Below are 17,200 nucleotides of genomic sequence, written 5' to 3' on the forward strand. Positions count from 1 at the left end.
CAGGTCCCGGAGTTGGAGGCGTTGTGTGTATTGGGGGTAATCTACCTCGGGTGCCTTCATTTACCCAGATTCCTTTAGAGACCTTGGTGTCCAGGGTGCTTCCCCTACCCAAAACTGGGCGAGGGGCCAGTTGCATTTCTTGCCTGTCACATGGTTTCCCGGCTGTTGGGGATAGGGGTGGAGCATGGTCTGGAGTTAACTGCTCTGAGCTCTGGACTGGACAGAGAGCAGCAGACCGCTGGGTGGGAGGAAAGACTGACTACCTCCGGACCCTCCAGCCATGCGGCTCTTCTGGGGGCTAGCCTGGGCCTTCAACTGCTTCGCCTTGTCTCTGCAGGAGCCCAGGTTCCGGGGGCAGGATACTAGAGAGCATGAAATAGGGCCAGGGCTGGAGTTGGGAGAGGAGGTTGGGGCCCCAGGCTAGTGTGGACAAGATGGGAGTGGACAGAGAGGAGCCTTTGCTGACCCTCACCTGTTCTCCTCAGATTGCTCCTGTTTGCTCCTTCCGTGGCGCATGTAGGGGTTCCTCTATCGGTGGGGCTACAGCTCCTGGATTATTCCCAACAGCAAGCAGTGCAAGGATCCGTGTTCCTGAGACTATCCCCTTCTTCCATCTGCTCCCCCAAAGTGAACTTTGCTCTCAATTCAAATAACAACTTTGTGCTCCTCAGCGTCCAGGTAACTGGATGCCATTTGTTCCTGCTGCTGCCTGTCCTTCTGTCTCCCACTCTTTTCTGGTCATCTTTTTGTTTTGTTTTGATTTGTTTGGGGGCCAAACCCAGCAGTGCTCAGGGGTTACTCTTGGCTCTTTGCTCAGAAATCACATCTGGCAGGCTTGGGGGACCATATGGGATGCCGGGGATCGAACCTGGGTCTGTCCAACAAATGCCTTACTGCTGTGCTATCTCTCCGGCCCCTTTCCTGGTCATCTTTGAGGAAACCTACCCATGGTGATCTCAGGGGACTGCAGTGCCTACAGAGTCCACACTTGGTCTTCAGAGCCAGCCCCTGGCACCTTGTCTATCTTCCAGCCTTTTCTATCATCTTTGTCTTCCTTATGGGCCTCTCTCCCTGCTCCCCAATAGTTTCCTACTCTTCTTTCTTCCTTTTTCATTTTTTGTCTTAGTCTCATTTCTTTCTGCTGTGTCTTTGACTTTCTACCTGTCTCCCTGACAGTTTTCCCCAGATACGTCAAAATGTGATCTCAGTAATATCCGAGGAAAACACTATATCCAGCTTGTAGCCCAATCACCATGGCTGAAGAACTCTGGAATCAGAAATATTGACACTCAGGGCATCAATCTGCTCTTCTCCTATCGTCGGGGTCACCTCTTCCTGCAGACCGACCAGCCCATCTATAACCCAGGCCAGCGGGGTGCGTCTGAACCTCAGGGCCCTTACTTTTAACTCCCCCTGCAGTCTGCTCAGGACATGTTTGGTGTCCCAAACTGAGGTGACCCTTTATGCTGAGCAAGCATTTGTTCTTGCTTCCTGGGGGAGGCTAGGGGACCTGGGCTCACACTGACCTTCTTGCCCACTACATCCAGTCCGGTACCGAGTCTTTGCTCTGGATCAGAAAATGCGACCCTCCCAGGACAACATTATGATCACTGTGGAGGTGAGTCCCTAACCCAGAACTTCCTGACCGGACCTCCACTCAGTCCTCCAGCTGACACAATCCCACACCCTTTGCAGAACCAGCATGGTCTCCGTGTGCGGACAAAGGAAATGTTCAGCCCCAAGTCCATCTATCAGGACGAGTTTGTGATCCCAGACATCTCAGAGTGAGTCCTCCTCACTCTGACTGCCCCCTGCTAAGCCTACATTCCAAGTCTTATCGGTTCCCTACCTCCAGCACACAGGGACAGATTCTGAGCCCCTGACCACTGGTTAATGCCTCCCTTCCATACCTCTCCAACATACTCCATGCTTCAGGGCTGCAGACTCTCTGGCTCTTACTGAGGCCCTCCCTTGTTGGTTCTTAGGCCAGGGACTTGGAAGATCTCAGCCCGTTTCGAAGGTGATGTGGAATCTAACTATAGCGCCCAGTTTGAGGTGAAGAAGTATGGTAAGAACTGGAGGGACAAGGAGCTGTCTCTGGTTTCCTGAAGGGAGATGATGTGAGGTGGGATGGGTCGGAGTGACAGATGACACAAGCCCCAGCCCGACAGGAAGGGTATCTTCAGAGGCTCTGTCACTTACCGTATTTTCCGGCATATAAGACAACTTTTGAAATGAAAAAAAAAAAAAGTCAACTGAAAATTGTGGGTTGTCTTATATGCCCAGTATATCCCGAAAAACATTTTGATATGCCACTAAATGAAAATCGTCTGGATATTGCCACGAAACAAATTTTCCAACTCGATCCTGCACCAATCACCGAAAGGCTGCTTGGACCACCTCTCTAACTCAGCCAATCCAAGCGGGCTTTTTATGCATGCAAATTATACAATGTTCTGTACCCGAATCTACACTGTCAAAAGCCTGCTCAGATTGGCCAGAGTCAGAGAGAAAGTCTAAAATTAGGGGGTCCTCTTATATGTCAGAAAATACGGTATCTAACCTGCCTGTCTCATCACTCTGACAGTCCTTCCCAACTTTGAGGTGAAGATTGTTCCTGGGAAGCCCTATATCCTGACAACGGTCGACTCCCTTGATGAAATCCAGTTAGATGTCCAGGCCAGGTTATTCCCCTCAGCCCTATGCCCAGCCTGCTCTAGAGCTCTCCAGTCTTAGGAACGAACTGTTGCTATCCCCTATTCCCTCTCCCTCAGCCTGCCTTCTGCCCTTTTCTCCCTGACGGCAGGTACCTCTATGGGAAGCCAGTAAAGGGGGTGGCATATATGCGCTTTGGTCTTCTGGGTGAGAATGGTGACAAGATTTTCCTGCGGGGCCTTGAGAGTCAGTCCAAGGTAGGGACTCACTGAAGGGTGTAGGGAGGGGTGAAAGGAAGCACATATTTTACCTGCCTCACTTTCTTATTTCCCCAGCTGGACCATGGCGAGTGCCATATTTCCATCTCCAAAGCTAATCTTCAGGGTGCCCTGGAGAAGGTTAATGCCACTGTCACAGACCTCCCAGGGCTGCGCCTCTATGTGGCAGCAGCTGTTATTGAATCTCCAGGTAGGTGGCTTACCATCACCCAGACAGGACCCTTGAGCTATGCTCTGGCATCCGCTGCCCTCCCACTTCCTCATATGTCAGGTCTGGAGAGGAAAACCCAGGGCAGACTGTCTGTAGCTACAGACATTTTGCTTTATTTGGTTTTGGTTTGGGAGAGCCATGCCGGCACTTCTTGAGCAGTGCTGAGAGATCTCCAGTGCTCCAGAGAAGCACATGCAGGCCAATCTTTGGAGCCATTTCTCTAGCCCCCATTTTATCTTCTTTTTGTCCCTCCCTGCTTCCTTCCTTCCATCCACTCTTCACTCCATCTGTGCTTCTCTGTGGCAGACACATGTGTCATGCCCCAGGTTGCTGGGTGTGTGGTAGCCCACAGCAGACAGAGGTGAGCAGGAGAGGCCTGGACTCTGGGCTGACACTGTCTTTGGATGGGGATGCTTCTGTCCCACACACCCCTTCCTGTCCTTGTGGCTCTCTCTACACTGTCTTGCAGGAGGGGAGCTGGAGGAGGCAGAGCTCACATCGTGGCGTTTCGTGTCATCTCCCTACACCTTGGATCTTAGCAACACCAAGCGACACCTGGTGCCAGGGACCCCTTTTCTGCTGCAGGTTTCTTCTGGATGGCAAGGAAGTGGGGATAAGGGTGTTGGTCAGGAGTGGCTCAGGCCCAACCACTGGATTTTCCTACCTTTCCCCTTTTTGTCTAGGCTCTGGTTCGTGACCAGTCGGGTGACTCAGCCTCTGAGATTCCTGTTAAAGTTTCTGCCAAGTTTCTGTCTTCTTCTGGGTCTGTCTCTGAAGTTCAGAACTTAAAACAGAACACAGATCTGAACGGCCAAGTCATCATTCCCATCGTTCTCCCTCAGAGCACCTCAGAAATACAACTCTCGGTGGGACTCCCCCTCAGGGAGGAGCGGGGAGGAAGGCGTTGAGTGGCAGGGCCTTGCCACTAACCCTGCCCACCCGTAGGTGTCTGCAGGCTCCCCCTATCCAGCAACAGCCAGCCTGTTTGTGAAAGCGCCACCCTCAGGAGGGCCTGGGTTTCTGTCCATCGAGCGGCTGGAGACTAGGTCTCCTCGGGTTGGGGACATGTTCAACCTAAACCTACAGGCTGTGGGTGCCAGTGGGGCCACCTTTTCTCACTACTACTACATGGTGGGTATGATGTGGTGGGTGGGGGACAGGACCCCTAGTTTCAGGGCTGCATAGTGACGAGGAATCACTCTTGGCCCAGATCGTATCCCGGGGCCAGATCTTGTCAATGAAGCGAGAGCCCCACAGGACCCTGACATCCATCTCCGTGCCTGTGACACATGACATGGCCCCTTCCTTCTACTTTGTGGCCTTCTACTATCATAAAGGCCTTCCTGTGGCCAATTCCCTGCGAGTCAACATCCAAACCGGGGCCTGTGAGGGTCAGGTAATGACACAGATGTACATGTTAGTGAGTGGGGCTGTGTGCTGGACTTGAGAGAGAAAAGAGTGATTAGGAGCTCAGACATGGGTTTTGGTAGTTTGTTGTTGTTGTTGTTTTGGTGGGGGAGCCACACCTGGCAATGCTCAGGGGTTTCTCTTGGCTCTGCACTCAAGAATTATCCTTGGCAGGCTCAGGATACCATATGGGATTGAACTTGTGTCAGCTGTGTGCAAAGCAAATTGAATGCCCTACCTGCTGTGCTATCACTCTGGTCCTCAGGCTTGGGTTTTATTTGCATCACCCTGAAATAGCTAGGGACTGAGAGATATCCCCACTTTGTCCCCATCTCCTGCCCTTTCCAGCTGGAGCTGATGGTGCCTGGTAGGATGGAGTATCGTCCCGGGGAATCTACCTTTCTCAAACTCCAGACAGATTCTCTGGCACATGTGGCACTGGGCGCTATAGACACAGCTCTGTATGCTGTGGGCAGCAAGACCCACACACCCCTGGATATGAGCAAGGTTTGTCAGGACTCTACTTTTGCACACTTGCCTTTCCATGTCCCATCCCCTAGTCCTGGATGCCCCCCCTTAAGCTGACTTGGCTTTCCTGACAGCCCCCCTCATTTTCCACTCAAGTCTTGGTCCCTGGGGTTTCTATTTCCCCATTCCTAGGTGCATTTCTACTTATCTTCTCACCTACAACTAAAGGCTGCAGGCTCTATCCACCAGTGAGCAGGTCACAACAGCCCTGTTTTGCTTGTAGGTCTTCAAAGTCATGAACAACTATGACCTGGGCTGTGGTGCCGGGGGTGGGGACAGTGCCCTGCAGGTGTTCCAGGCAGCTGGTCTGGCCTTCTCCGATGGAAAGCTACTGACCCCAGTCAGAGAGAGTGAGAATGGGAAACAAAGAGGGGTGGGGCCTTGGAGATGGAGTAGGAGAGGGCTGATGGATGGAAGAAGGATTGTAGGCAGTCACACACCTTTTGACCCTCCCTGGCTTGGCTGCCATCTGCTCTCCTTAGGTCTGGGCTGTCCCAAGGAGAAGAAAACCAGGAAAAAGAGGAGCATGAACTTGCAAAAGGAGATGAGTGAGAAATGTGAGTTGGGGTGCCTGGGAAACCATATTCCTGGTACCCTGGTGAGACTGAGGGGTTCTCCCTTCTGACTCCTCTGCAGCTGAGTTAGTCCTAGGAGCCTAAGAACCAAGTTCAGGGGAAACTGGCTATCTTCCAGGCTTCTGTTGGGTGTCTGGTCCCTCAGAGTGAGAACTGTGTGTCAGAAATCCAAGAGACAGACCAGGGTGGAGGACATGTGTGTCTCCTTCCTCTTCCCTCATGTGTGTCCTCCCTGGCCTTGCAGTAAACCAGTACAGTTCTCCAGAGGCCAAACGCTGTTGCATGGATGGGCTGACACGGCTGCCCATGATTCGCTCCTGTGAACAGCGTGCAGCCCGCGTGCGTCAGGCCACCTGCCGGGAGCCCTTCCTGTCCTGCTGCCAGTTTGCTGAGAACCTGCGCCGGCAGGCCCGCACCAAGGCCCCCGAAGGCGTTGCCAGAGGTAAGGGCCAGTGGCTGGGAGCAGGCACAGGCTCTAAGAAGGCCCTACCCCAGCTCACCCCATCCATTACACTCCACAGCCCTGGAGATCTTGCAGGAGGAGGAGCTGATGGACGAGGATGAAATTCCCGTGCGTAGCTTCTTTCCTGAGAACTGGCTCTGGAGAATTCATCCTGTGGACCGCAAGTCTCAGTAAGACCCCATGGGATGGGGTTATCAGTAGGCAGCTGGTTGGCCCCTGGCTATGGCTGCGGCAGCCTGAGGTGTGTGACCTGTGACCTGGTTTCTTCCCTCTCCCTAGACTGCAGCTGTGGTTCCCTGACTCTCTGACCACATGGGAGATCCATGGGGTGAGCCTGTCGGAAAGCACAGGTGAGGCCTTGGGCCACCCCCTCCTCCATCCCCATCTTGTTGACTTGGGCTCCTTATGTGGGAAGGCAAGGGGCAAAAAGCCGAGGCCTTCTGGCCCAGCATGCACCATGGCTAATGTCTTCAATTTCCTGAGCTCTGCACCCCTCTCCTGCTCTGTGCATCAGGCCTGTGCGTGGCCAAACCCATCAGGCTCAGAGTGTTCCAAGAATTCCACCTGCACCTCCGCCTGCCTGTCTCCGTGCGCCGCTTTGAGCAGTTGGAAATTCGGCCTGTCCTCTACAACTACCTGCCTGAGAATTTGACTGTGAGGCTGGGAGCTGAATACAGCTTGGTTGGGAGCGGGAGCAAGTGAGGGCTGGGAGTCTGACAGGGTTAAAGTTCTGGCTCTCATCAGCTTCTTGTCCCCAGGTGAGCGTCCATGTGTCGCCCGTGGAAGGGCTGTGCATGGCTGGGGGTGGAGGGCTGGCCCAGCAAGTGCTGGTGCCCGCTGGTTCTGCCCGGCCCGTTGGTTTCTCCGTGGTACCCACAGCTGCTGCTGATATATCCCTGAAAGTGGTGGCTCGAGGACCCAGTGATTTCCCCATGGGGGATGCAGTATCCAAGGTTTTGCATGTTGAGGTGAGTGCAGTACCCCTGTACCCTCCTCCCTGAGCTCTTGGGCTTGACCCCCAACTCCCAGCACCCTCCCTTAGCCAACCCAGAGGCCAACACTCAACCTCATTGTCTTGATCTGTTGTAATTTCTGTAATTCTGATCCAACTTGGTCTTTGAAATTCAATGTCAAGTCTCGGGATACTTCCGGGGCAGGGGGAGGGTGTGAGGTCTGTAGTGACAAGTGATTTCTCATAATCTATTGTCCCTGAGACAGAAAGAAGGTGCCATTCATCTGGAGGAGATTGTCTATCAACTCAACCCCCTGAGTGAGTGAGCCCCATCCCCAGCCATTAGTGACCTGAGGTGGCTGTAGGTAAACAGCAGGATACATCTCCTCTCGTCTCTCCAGACCCCAGAGGCCGGACCTTGGAAATTCCTGGCACTTCTGACCCCAATATGATCCCTGATGGAGATTTCAGTAGCTACGTCAGGGTTACAGGTGGGAGCATTCCATGTCCAATGAGTGTCCCCCTCAGATTCAGGTGAAACTTGCCTGAACCATAACCTATGACCTTTTGATCCAGAGCTCCCCACCTGCTCTCTGATCTGTAACCCTTTTCCCTGTAGCCTCCGATCCGATGAACACTCTGGGTTCAGAGGGGGCCTTGTCCCCCGGAGGCTTGGCCTCTCTCCTGCGACTTCCCCAGGGCTGTGGGGAGCAAACCATGATCCTCTTGTCTCCGACCCTCGCCGCGTCCCGCTACCTAGACAAGACCGAGCAGTGGAGTGCCTTGCCCCCTGAGACTAAAGACCATGCCGTGGATCTGATCCAGAAAGGTTCTGGGTGCAGGAACCAGCAGGGATGCGGTTTGGGGGAGAGGGTAGTTCAGGGAATATGGGCATGCCAGTTGGCTACCATGGGGCGGGGAGGGAGTTCCTGGTAGGAATTGGAAAGCCTGGGAGGTACCATTTCAGCAATGCCTCTGTCTCTAAGGCTATATACGGATCCAACAGTTCCGGAAGAAAGATGGCTCCTATGGAGCTTGGTTGCATCGGGACAGCAGTACCTGGTGAGGGGGCTAGGTTGATTGGGCTGAGCCAAGTACCTGGCAAAGTAGGGTCATATCCCCTGTAGGATCTGGCCCTTTCCCCAACTGTCCCTTCCTCCCATCAGGCTCACAGCCTTTGTGTTGAAGATCCTAAGTCTGGCCCATGAGCAGGTGGACGGCTCATCTGAGAAGCTGCAGGAGACAGCCCAATGGCTTCTGCACCAGCAACAGGAAGATGGCTCCTTCCTGGACTCCTGCCCTGTGCTTCACAGGGACATGCAAGTGAGCTGTGATCTATCTCTAAAGCATATGTAGGAGCTCCCACAGACCTTGCCTGACATCTCTTCTCTCCCCATTGACTAGGGGGGCTTGGTGGGCAATGACGAGACTGTGTCGCTCACGGCCTTTGTGGTCATCGCCCTCCATCATGGGCTGGCCATCTTCAAGGAAGGAAGTGCAGTGCCACTGAGGCAGAAAGTGGTAAGAGTACCCTTGCACTTGCGCTGTACCCTACATGAACACACCCATCACTGCCCACTGGGAACCTCCTCAGAACTTTAGCACCCACAATTTCCTTCCTGCTTTACTCCAGGAATCTTCCATCTCCAAGGCAAACTCCTTCCTGGGAGCAAAAGCATCTGCTGGGCTCTTGGGTGCCCACGCAGCTGCTATCACTGCCTATGCCCTGACGCTGACTGAGGCCCCGGAAGATGATAAGAATGTTGCTCACAACAACCTGATGGCCATGGTCCAGGAGACCGGCAGTGAGTCCCTGGGGTCCTGACGGGAGGACCCTAAGTTCCCAAAGGAAGAAGTTGAATAAATACTGAGAAGGATGGGAGTGGAGAGATAAGGCAATAGCCTGGAACACTTGCTTTGCAGGCCAGAACTCAATTTTGCAATGTCTCCCCAATGCCCAGCTAGCAATAGCCCCATGAGCATCATTGGGTGTGGCCCCAAAACTTTCTAAGAAAAAGACTTTGAGGGGCCAGAGCAATAGCACAATGGTAGGGCATTTGCCTTGCACATGGCTGGCTCAGAACAGACTTGGGTTCGATCCCTGGCATCCACTATGGTCCCCAAGCCAGGAGCAATTTCTGAGCACAGAGCCAGGAGTAACCCTTGAGTGTCACCAGGTGTGGTCTAAAAATCAAAAAAGGAAAAAAAAAAGAAAAAGACTCTGAGAAGGAAGAAAAGTTTGAGCAAGGATGGTTGGAATACAATTGGGAGAGTGGACAGAAGAGGGGGATCCAAGGCCAGACACCTCCTCTCCCTCACTCACCCTCATCTCCCTTCCCTTTCAGATAGCCTGTACTGGGGCTCAGTTGCCGGCTCTCAGAACAATGCCTTGTTATCCACCCCAGCCCCTCGTGGCCCTACAGACCCCATGCCCCAGGCCCCGGCACTATGGATCGAAACCACAGCCTATGGCCTGCTTCACCTGCTGCTCCGGGAGGGCAAGGCAGAGATGGCTGACCAGGTTGCATCCTGGCTCACCCAGCAAGGCACCTTCCAGGGAGGGTTTCGAAGCACTCAGGTAGGGGCTGCCCCAGGGAAGGGCTAATGGGGCTGCCCCCAGACCATGGTGCAGAAGTTCCAGCCCTGTCTCCCCAGGACACAGTGATTGCTCTGGATGCCCTGTCTGCCTATTGGATTGCTGCTCACACCGTCGAGGAAAAGGAGCTCAATGTGACACTAAGCTCCGTGGGCCGCAGTGGGTTCATGTCCTATGACCTACAGCTGAACAACCACCAAGTACAGGGGCTGGAGGAGGAGCTGCAGGTAAACACTCCCACAGCTGGGCTGCCACTCTGGCTTCTGTGATTGCCATCTCCATGCTGTTATTCTTCCTGTGAGTGTCCCAAAAACTCGGGCTCTGTGACCTGGAGAAAGTCCCCTCTGAGTTGCATTGGCCCCTCAGAAAATAAAGCAAGCAAGAAACTTAGAGCTGAAGTGAAATAATTCACCTGATATATGCAAGCTGTAGATTGTGCTTGTGGCGGGGAGAAGCTGGTTGGCTTTGGGAAGGAGGTAAATTGGAGCAATAAGCAGTGTGGCCCCTAATATTCTTTCCCTCTTCTGGTCTTCAAAGTTTTCCCTGGGCAACAAGATTAATGTGAAGGTGGAAGGAAACACCAAAGGCACCTTGAAGGTGAGAGTTGACAGCTCTGGAAAGGAGCAGGGGTTCCTGACTCAGGGCCCAGGGCTCTATCTGGGGGTCCCCCGCACTCTGATTCCCACTCTCTCTGGGCACCTGTCATCTCCTTGTCCCCTCTCTGAATGAGTCCTACATCTGGTGCCTTGACCTAGACTCCTGAGCCCCAGGCCCTAGATATCCAAGCCACCTCAGACACAGCACATCCCTAAGTCTTTTGTGTTCTATTGCCTGGCTGCAGATCCTTCCTGCAGAAGCCCAGCACCCACTCTGGTATCTTCCCTAGGGTTCCACCGACTCTTCCTCTGCTGCTGCTGCTGATCCTTCTGTTTTACAGACTGTGCAGTTGGGTTTAATTCCATGCCCACAGCTGTGCCTCCCACTTCTCTTCCTATACATCTCTCTCTGCTTAACATCCAGTCCTTGTTTGCTCCTTGTGACAGCCACATTGTCTACCTCCAGCCCTTGGCCAAATACCTCTCTTGGGCTTTCCCCTCCTGCTCCTTTTGTGTGTCCTGAGCTGTGAACCCAAAACCCAAGCACATTTCTATTCTCACCTTGTTAAGGAGGATCTTAAGATGATTCCAAAAGCCTCTGATCCCTTAGTTTAGGGAGCTATCCTGAAGTGTGGTCAAACCATCTGTGTCTTCTCCCCTCCAGGTCCTTCGTGCCTACAATGTCTTGGACATGAACACCACCTGCCAGGACCTGCATATTGAGGTGACAGTCCTAGGCCATGTCGAGTACACAAGTGAGTGTTGGGGCCAGAGGCCTGATAGGCTCACGGGGGTGGGTGCATAGGGCCAAGCCACAATGTTGTCCCTGCACAGTGGAAGCAAACGAGGACTACGAAGACTACTATGGGGAGGAGGCCCTCGGAGAGGCTATCCTTGGGGATGATCCAGAGGCCCACGCCCAGCCTGTGACACCCCTGCAGCTGTTTGAGGGCCGGAGAAACCGACGTAGAAGAGAAGCACCCAAGGCTGGCAGTGAGCAGGAGTTCCGAGTGCAGTACACGGTGTGCATCTGGTGAGTGTGGGCCTTTGGGGCTGGCACAGGCCGCTAGCTGGAGTTCGAGCACAATGGGCTGCAGTAGGCTGCCCAGGGAGACAGGGTGCTTGGGTGTGATGACCCTGACAATAGGCACATCTGTGTGCAGGCGGAGTGGCAAGGTGGGGCTGTCCGGCATGGCCATTGCAGACATCACCCTCCTGAGCGGCTTCCACGCCCTGCGGGCAGACCTCGAGAAGGTTCGACCCTTGTTTCTCTCTGGAGTCCTGCTCCAGCCCTGTCATACCCCACTGTACCTCCCTGTGACCAGCTCTCATTCCCCACAGCTGACCTCCCTCTCTGACCGCTACGTGAGTCACTTTGAGACGGAAGGTCCCCATGTCCTGCTGTACTTTGACTTGGTAAGCAGAGAGAGGGACCTGGGTTTTCTGCACGTACCTAGGGGTCCCAGGAAGCAGTGGTCTCTGGACATGAGCGGGAGAGTGAAGAAGGGACAAGAGTAGAGATGGGCACAGGGCTGGCAGCCCCAGTGGGCTCAGGGGGTCAGGGAATAGTTTCTTTTATAACTGGAACCTATTTAATTCTTGGTTTTGGAGCCACCTGGTGGTGGTCGGAAACTATGCCTGGCTTTGTGCTTGGGGATCACTTCCAGCAACTGTCAGGGATCAAGCCCAGGCCTCCTGCTTGCAACACAGGTTCTTAGACCTTTGAGCCAACTCTCTGGCGGATAAAGGTCAATCTGTTCAACCATATGAGCTGCCAGTTTTGTTTGTTTTTGTTTTTTAGGGGTAGGCTGTTGTTTGCCTTCCTTGGTTTCGATTTTGATTGCATATTTTTAGAATGCTGGTTATCAGAGAAGTTGGTTTTGTCTCTTTGTGGCCTAATTGGACTAAGATTGTCTTCTAATGGTGCCCCTCATTTTTTCTTTTATTTTACTGTAACTTCTTAGAGACATTGTTTTGTTTGTTTATTTGTTTTTTGTTTGTTTGTTTTGTTTTTTTGGGCCACACCCGATAATGCTCAGGGGTTACTCCTGGCTATGCACTCAGAAGTTGCTCCTGGCTTGGGGACCATATGGGTTGCTGGGGGATTGAACCGCAGTCCGTCCAAGGCTAGCGCAGGCAAGGCAGGCACCTTACCTCTAGCGCCACCGCCCGGCCCCAGAGACATTGTTGATTACACAATTAACTGTTGCTAAGAGCTTGCAGGCCAAGGAAGCCCCCTTCATGATGAAGGCAAACAGAGGGCCTTGGTGGACAGAGGGAAGGAGGAGCCAGGACAGTTTCTGGGATTGTGACTGACTGTGTTGCAGCTCAGTAAGGGGACACATGATAAGTTAGTGACAGTGGGCTTCCCTGAGCCAGGAGGCATGAGAATGGGGTGGCACCTCCCAGACCTTTGACCTCATGGTCCCACCATGAAGGCCATAAAGATGATTAGCATGATGGCACCTGCTAATGGCAAATGAGACACACATTATCTCATTATGTTGGGGATCAAGTAGTGGGTGGACCTGATGGAGAGGTGCAGGCAAAGTAAATTTGAAGTGGTTCCAAAAGGCTGGCAGTTGGGTTTGGGATCATCGGCCTGATGGGTTTGGTGAGAGCCAGAGAGTGGAGACCATTATTGGGGAGTTCAGAGGGAGGAAAGCACTAAGCTGGGATCTGGACTTCTGGGGAGCAAAAAGGGGGAGGCCAACAATGTCAGAATCGAAGCTCGTCTCAGCTTCATGAGAATTCATTGGACCCGAGGCAATAGTACAGGCTTAAGGCACATGTTCTGCATGCAGCTGACCTCAGTTTGATCCCTGACACTGCATGGTCCCCCAAACATCACCAGCATGTAGTCCTAGAGGCCCCAAGTAATGGGTGGTCTGGGTAATACAGTACCCCATCCTCAGTCCTCTCCTCCCCCGACATTAAATGCTGGCTTAGTTGGCCAAAAATTGCCAGTGCTGGTCCCTGGGCTTTCTCTCTACCTCTTGGGAGTCTCTCCCTGCCCCCAGTGCCAAGGGGAAAAATCACGAAGAGGTAGGACTCTGGGGTTGGGCATTGGAGACTGGGCCAAGGTCACCATCTACGCAGGCAAGTCACTGAGACCTTGGAGGCATTTCTAGAACTGAGGACAATAATAAATAATGTGAAGGACGACTAGAAGATCCATGTGCCAAGCAAAGCCAGCATAGTCCCATCGCCGGTGTCACCTCTCCCCAGGTCCCCACCACCCGGGAGTGTGTGGGCTTTGGTGCTGTCCAGGAGGTGGCTGTGGGCCTGGTGCAGCCAGCCAGCGCGATCCTGTATGACTACTACAGCCCTGGTGAGTGCCCGGGAGGGGCCACTCATTGGCCAGTGAAGAGGGACTAGAAATCCCCCAAATCTGTAGGCCTGGTCAGGCAGAGATGGGGAGGATATATCTTAACTTCCCTCTGCTTTTTCTCCAGAGCGCAAATGTTCTGTGTTTTACGGTGCACCCAGCAGGAGCAAACTTCTGTCTACGCTGTGTTCTGGGGATGTCTGCCAGTGTGCTGAGGGTGAGCCCCAGATGCATGGAGCTGGGTGGGAGCAGATAGTGGAGTGCACACTTTCATCTGCACCCCTCTCTCAGGGAAATGCCCCCGACAGCGGAGAGCCCTGGAGCGGGGGCTGCAGGAGGAAGATGGTTACCGGATGAAGTTTGCCTGTTACTACCCACGTGTGGAATATGGTCTGTCTTCCCATCTTTACCTTCAGTCCTTTGACCCCCAACTTCAGCCCTCACCCACTCACTCATTCTGTCTGGCCTCATTCTAGGTTTCAAGGTGAAGGTTCTCCGGGAGGACAGCAGAGCTGCTTTCCGCCTCTTTGAGACCAGCATTAGCCAAGTCATGCACTTCAGTATGACAAGTCGGGGAAATGGGGGGATATAGGGTGCTGAGCTCTGGGTGTGGGGGCTGGTGGCCTGAGCAGTGAAAATTCAAAGCCTGTGCCTGGATCTTCTGGGGCTCTCAGAAACTGTTGGGAGTGGTGAAGGGTGAATGAGAAGGTCACCCCCACCCTTTCTCACACCCCTTGAGCATCTCACCTTCCTCCTCACAGCCAAGGATTCCAAGGCCACTTCTGGTCAGACCCGAAACTTCCTGGTTCGAGCCTCTTGCCGCCTTCGATTGGAAACGGGGAAGGAATATTTGATCATGGGTCTGGATGGGGCCACCTTTGATCTGAAGGGAGAGTGAGTCCCCCAACCCTGAAGTCAGTTGTTGCAGGCTCCCCCTCCTGAAACCACTTACCCTGTCACCCTACCCACTCCTATTTTGCCTCCGCAGTCCCCAATACCTGCTGGACTCCAACAGCTGGATCGAGGAGATACCCTCAGAGCGCTTATGCCGAAGTACCCGCCACCGGCCGGCTTGTGTCCAGTTAGAAAATTTCCTGGAGGAGTATAGCTCTCAGGGTTGCCAAGTGTGAGAGCTGGAGGTGTCCCAAAATTTCTACACACCCCTAAATGCAGCCCTGGTAAGGCCCTAGGGTATAACCACAATAAAGAACATTGATAGCCAGCATCTGCGTGTCCAGACTGACTGTGTCCTGATGGCTCCTTCCAGGCTCTGGTGTCATGGACCAGAGTTACACGGGTGGAGACCATGTAACTACTCCACACACAGATAGTTTCACTATCTCAGACTCCTAGAGCCAGGATGAACTCTCCCAAAAACCTCACTGGAGATTCAGCTGCTCACAGGGCTACCCCTGCCCCACCAGAGACTTGTGAGGGCCCCCTCATCCTCTGGGTACCCACCACCCCATCATCTGAGCCTCCAGCAGGACTCACACTGGCACACACACAGACTCTTTCTATGAGCAGGGTGCATTCCTCTGTTCACTCTGTTCTGAGTCTGGGACAGTGGTTCAGCTCTGGCACCTGTGGCATTTGGCAACTTTCATACATGCATATCATTCATAATATCTTTATCCACATCCTGATTTATTTCATGTAGTGACATGGATTGAACACCTGCCTCATATATGAAAGCATGTACTGAGCCTGTTGAACTCCAGCCCCCAAACCCTGTATGTGTTGTTATTATTGGGTTTTGGTGGTGTTCTGGGCTTACTCATGGCTCTGTTCAGGAATCGTTCCTTATCGGGCTCAGGAAATCATAAGCACTGCTGGGGATTGAACCTGGGTTAGCTGCTTGAACAAACTATACCATCTTTCCGGTATAATCCCCAAGTCCTGATTCTTACAATTTACAAGGCTGCCTTTCATGTGTTTTCAGTCCTCTGAAAGACTGCTGTTATCCTGGAATCAGCCCTCTCTGTCCGCCTGCTAACTGTATCTCTTCCTGAATCTCTACTGTATCTTCTTCAGAAGGGCTGAAGAAACCTATCTAGAGATATTTGTTGTGCTCACTTTTGAATGGAAATGGAGACAGCTCAGCAGCCAGCCCACTCTAAACAGAGACCCAGGCAACTCTCCATACCTTATCTGTAAGATTTGATGTTGGGTTTCACAGCTGGGCATCTGATCTGGTTTGAGTGGTTAGAGGTGCAGAAGGAAGGCTTCTTAGAGGAAGTGACATTAAGTAGGATTCTGAAAGCTGAGGAGTCAGGCAAAGGATGGAGGTTAGATATGAAAAGGGCAGAGGCCAGAGGTCAAAGACAAAGAACATTTGGGGGCACTATATTCATTCATCATATTTGCATTTGTACACCACGATGTAGTGAGATAGGAACAGTCAGTTTAGAAGGACTGTGGGTGGGGCCGGAGAGATTGAATGGAGGTAGAGCATTTGCCTTGCATGAAGAAGGATGGTTGTTCGAATCCTGGCATCCCTTATGATCCCCCTGAGCCTGCCAGGAGTGCTTTCTGAGCATAGAGCCAGAAGTAAGCCCTGAGCACTGCCGGGTGTGACCCAAAAAAAACAAAACAAAACAAAAAAAAAAGAAGGGTTGTGTGTGTGCCACGGAGACTGGCACACATCACAAAGAACAAGAACAATCAGTGCTGGCAAGGATGTGGAGAGAAAGGAATTCTCATTCATTGCTGGTGGGAATGCCATCTAGTCCAGCCTTTATGGAAAACAATATGGAAATTCCTCAAAAATCTCCCATGTGATCCAGCTATACCACTCCTAGGGATATACCTTAGGAACACAAAAATATAATACAAAAATCTCTTCCTCACACCTATATTTATCTCAGCACTATTTACAATAGCCATACTCTGGAAACAATCAAGATGCCCTTAAACAGAGGAATGGCTAAAGAAACTGTGGTACATATACACATGGAATATTATGCAGCCGTCAGGAGATATGAAGTCATGAAACTTTCCTATACATGGATGGATAAGGAAACTATTATGCTTAATTAAATAAGTCAGAGGGAGAGAGATAGACACAGAATAGTCTCATTCGTCTATGGGTTTTAAGAAAAATAAAAGACATAATTGTAATAATGCCCAGAGACAATAGAGATGAGGGCTAGAAGGACTGGCCCACAATCTGAAGCTTACCACAAAGAGTGTTGAATCCAGTTAAAGAAATAACTACTACCATGACAATGGTAGTGAGTGAGAGAAATAGAATACCTGTCTAGAATAGAGGCAGGAAGTGGAAGAGAAGGGAGATGGGGGAAATTGGATGATGGGAATGTTGCACTGGTGAAGAGGGGTGTTCTTTTTTTCCCTATCACTTGTGCCACTGCTCTGGCCCTCAAGGATGTTCTTTTTATGACTGAAACCCAACTACAAACATATTTGTAATTATAGTGCTTAAATAAAGATAACAGTGTTTTAAAAAAGGGATAGAAAAAAAAACAAACAAAAAAAGAAAAAACAAATTAAAAAAGAATAGAAACCAACTGTATATATAAAAATAAAAGTATCATGATATTTTTATTGTAAAAAGCATTGAAAGCAAAATGCAGGAAAAAAATGGTTTACTT

General features: G+C 51.9%; 1 protein-coding gene across 1 annotated transcript; it reads left to right on the forward strand.

The window, feature by feature from the left end:
* The first annotated feature begins 206 nt into the window (after positions 1-206).
* Positions 207-14,814, forward strand: LOC125996217 (complement C4-like). Its single transcript, XM_049765165.1, has 41 exons — positions 207-345; positions 486-678; positions 1,177-1,375; positions 1,548-1,618; positions 1,696-1,784; positions 1,986-2,068; positions 2,588-2,684; positions 2,807-2,912; positions 2,991-3,123; positions 3,614-3,729; positions 3,828-4,010; positions 4,090-4,275; positions 4,355-4,540; positions 4,900-5,058; positions 5,303-5,429; positions 5,562-5,636; positions 5,899-6,096; positions 6,176-6,287; positions 6,397-6,467; positions 6,632-6,771; positions 6,876-7,085; positions 7,336-7,387; positions 7,471-7,560; positions 7,689-7,898; positions 8,056-8,131; positions 8,236-8,392; positions 8,474-8,590; positions 8,703-8,874; positions 9,415-9,647; positions 9,725-9,892; positions 10,203-10,262; positions 10,926-11,016; positions 11,096-11,294; positions 11,425-11,515; positions 11,603-11,677; positions 13,490-13,592; positions 13,717-13,806; positions 13,881-13,979; positions 14,066-14,149; positions 14,351-14,483; positions 14,578-14,814. Exons 1-41 carry the CDS (start codon positions 281-283, stop codon positions 14,717-14,719), a joined length of 5,241 nt encoding a protein of 1,746 aa, XP_049621122.1. The 5' UTR covers positions 207-280; the 3' UTR covers positions 14,720-14,814.
* The last annotated feature ends 2,386 nt before the right edge of the window (positions 14,815-17,200 follow it).

This window comes from Suncus etruscus, chromosome 18 (assembly GCF_024139225.1).
Source record: "Suncus etruscus isolate mSunEtr1 chromosome 18, mSunEtr1.pri.cur, whole genome shotgun sequence".
In the NCBI taxonomy this organism is placed as follows: domain Eukaryota; kingdom Metazoa; phylum Chordata; class Mammalia; order Eulipotyphla; family Soricidae; genus Suncus; species Suncus etruscus.

What these genes read in the sequence shown, in the direction of transcription:
- LOC125996217 (XM_049765165.1), top strand. Translation starts at nt 281, where the DNA reads ATGCGGCTCTTCTGGGGGCTAGCCTGGGCCTTCAACTGCTTCGCCTTG. An exon ending in CACCCCTGGATATGAGCAAG is followed by an intron (nt 5,059 to 5,302) that starts GTTTGTCAGGAC and finishes TTTTGCTTGTAG; the next exon opens with GTCTTCAAAGTCATGAACAA. An exon ending in TGCTTCACAGGGACATGCAA is followed by an intron (nt 8,393 to 8,473) that starts GTGAGCTGTGAT and finishes CCCATTGACTAG; the next exon opens with GGGGGCTTGGTGGGCAATGA.